This window comes from Mizuhopecten yessoensis, unplaced genomic scaffold, assembly GCF_002113885.1.
Source record: "Mizuhopecten yessoensis strain PY_sf001 unplaced genomic scaffold, ASM211388v2 scaffold9327, whole genome shotgun sequence".
Classification (NCBI taxonomy): domain Eukaryota; kingdom Metazoa; phylum Mollusca; class Bivalvia; order Pectinida; family Pectinidae; genus Mizuhopecten; species Mizuhopecten yessoensis.
Genome location: NW_018407992.1, coordinates 4,632 through 6,161, shown reverse-complemented (window position 1 = coordinate 6,161; position 1,530 = coordinate 4,632). Strand labels below are relative to the sequence as shown.

Genomic DNA, 1,530 nt, shown 5'->3' with positions numbered 1-1,530 from the left:
TATATCATCTGATAAACAGTACAATGCCATGTATAAACGTTTACTGAGAGTGTTTGAATCTGTCTATTCTAGTCAACGCAAAAGTCACTGGTTTTATAGTAAATATAGTAAATATGATTCTATAACTTCATTAGATGTTTGGACAGATATTCAGTTTCTGCAGGGATTTATCAGATGGCTTAGTGGTCAGAATGATGACAAAAACTTGTGCCATGTGATAAAGCTTGCCTTGTTAAATAAAGCATGTTCTTCTGGTTCAGAAGAATGTGCTTTATTCCTCCTGTCGGAGGGTGCGACACCTGACAGGGAGACACCGTTTCGTGTGGTAAAGGGTGGGAGTGTGAGTGTGTTACGTAAACTACTGGAGTATGACGTCACTCAGACAGCGAGGTTAGACTGGTCACGATCACCACATAAAGGCCTAGCTACTAATATCAATGTCCTACAGGAGGCGTGTTTGTTTGGGAGAGAAGAGATGGTGACCATGTTATATAACACTTACCCACACTTGGTACACGACACTGATGACGAGGGACACAGCACGCTCCATCATGTGACACTGACAGGAAACTGTGATATATTTAAAACAGTGGAGAGAGTTGTACTTAAATCCTTGTATAGAGTTGAGGACGAACATCATAAATGTAAGACAGTAGAAGGTCGTGTGGTTCACAGGAATTGTGTGTGTGTTCAGTACGTGTGTCAGTTAGTGGGTAAGTACGGGGGGGAAACAGTGTTACATTATAGTTGTTTGTTTGGACACATGGAGTTTTGTAAATATCTGTGTAAGTCGTACCCAGCACTAACTACAGCTGTAGATAAGTACGGGCAAACAGTGTTACATGATAGTTGTAGGATGAGACACATGGAGGTTTGTAAATATCTGTGTAAGTCGTACCAAGCACTAACTACAGCTGTAGATAAGTACGGGCAAACAGTGTTACATGATAGTTGTAGGATGAGACACATGGAGGTTTGTAAATATCTGTGTAAGTCGTACCCAGCACTAACTACAGCTGTAGATAAGTACGGGCAAACAGTGTTACATGATAGTTGTAGGTTGGGACACATGGAGGTTTGTAAATATCTGTGTAAGTCGTACCCAGCACTAACTACAGCTGTAGATAAGTACGGGCAAACAGCGTTACATTATAGTTGTATGTTGGGACACATGGAGGTTTGTAAATATCTGTGTAAGTCGTACCCAGCACTAACTACAGCTGTAGTTAATGACGGGGAAACAGTGTTACATCGTAGTTGTTGGGGGGGACGCATGGAGGTTTGTAAATATCTGTGTAAGTCGTGCCCAGCACTAACTACAGCTGTTGATAATAAAGGGTATCATTGTCTACATTATATAGCTAGTTGGACGTCAGATGTAGACCTGTTCACCGAGTGTGAAACTCATGTAAAACAGTACCTAGAATCTACAGGACGTAAGTATGACAGCACAACCATACTAACCAATCGGGGAGAATCTGTTTTAGACTTTGCAAAGAAACGGACAGAGAGACTGACCTGGGGGACAGT

General features: G+C 41.6%; 1 protein-coding gene across 1 annotated transcript in view; it reads left to right on the top strand.

Moving 5' to 3' along the window:
- Positions 1 to 6: 6 nt before the first annotated feature.
- The window catches only part of LOC110457819 (ankyrin repeat, PH and SEC7 domain containing protein secG-like), a gene marked incomplete at its 3' end in the record, with an annotated part of 6,145 nt that continues 4,621 nt past the window's right edge, over positions 7 to 1,530 (top strand). Inside the window, exon 1 of the mRNA XM_021509246.1 lies at positions 7 to 740. Coding sequence (XP_021364921.1) covers positions 29 to 740 — 712 coding nt within the window. The remainder of the gene's footprint in view (positions 741 to 1,530) is intronic.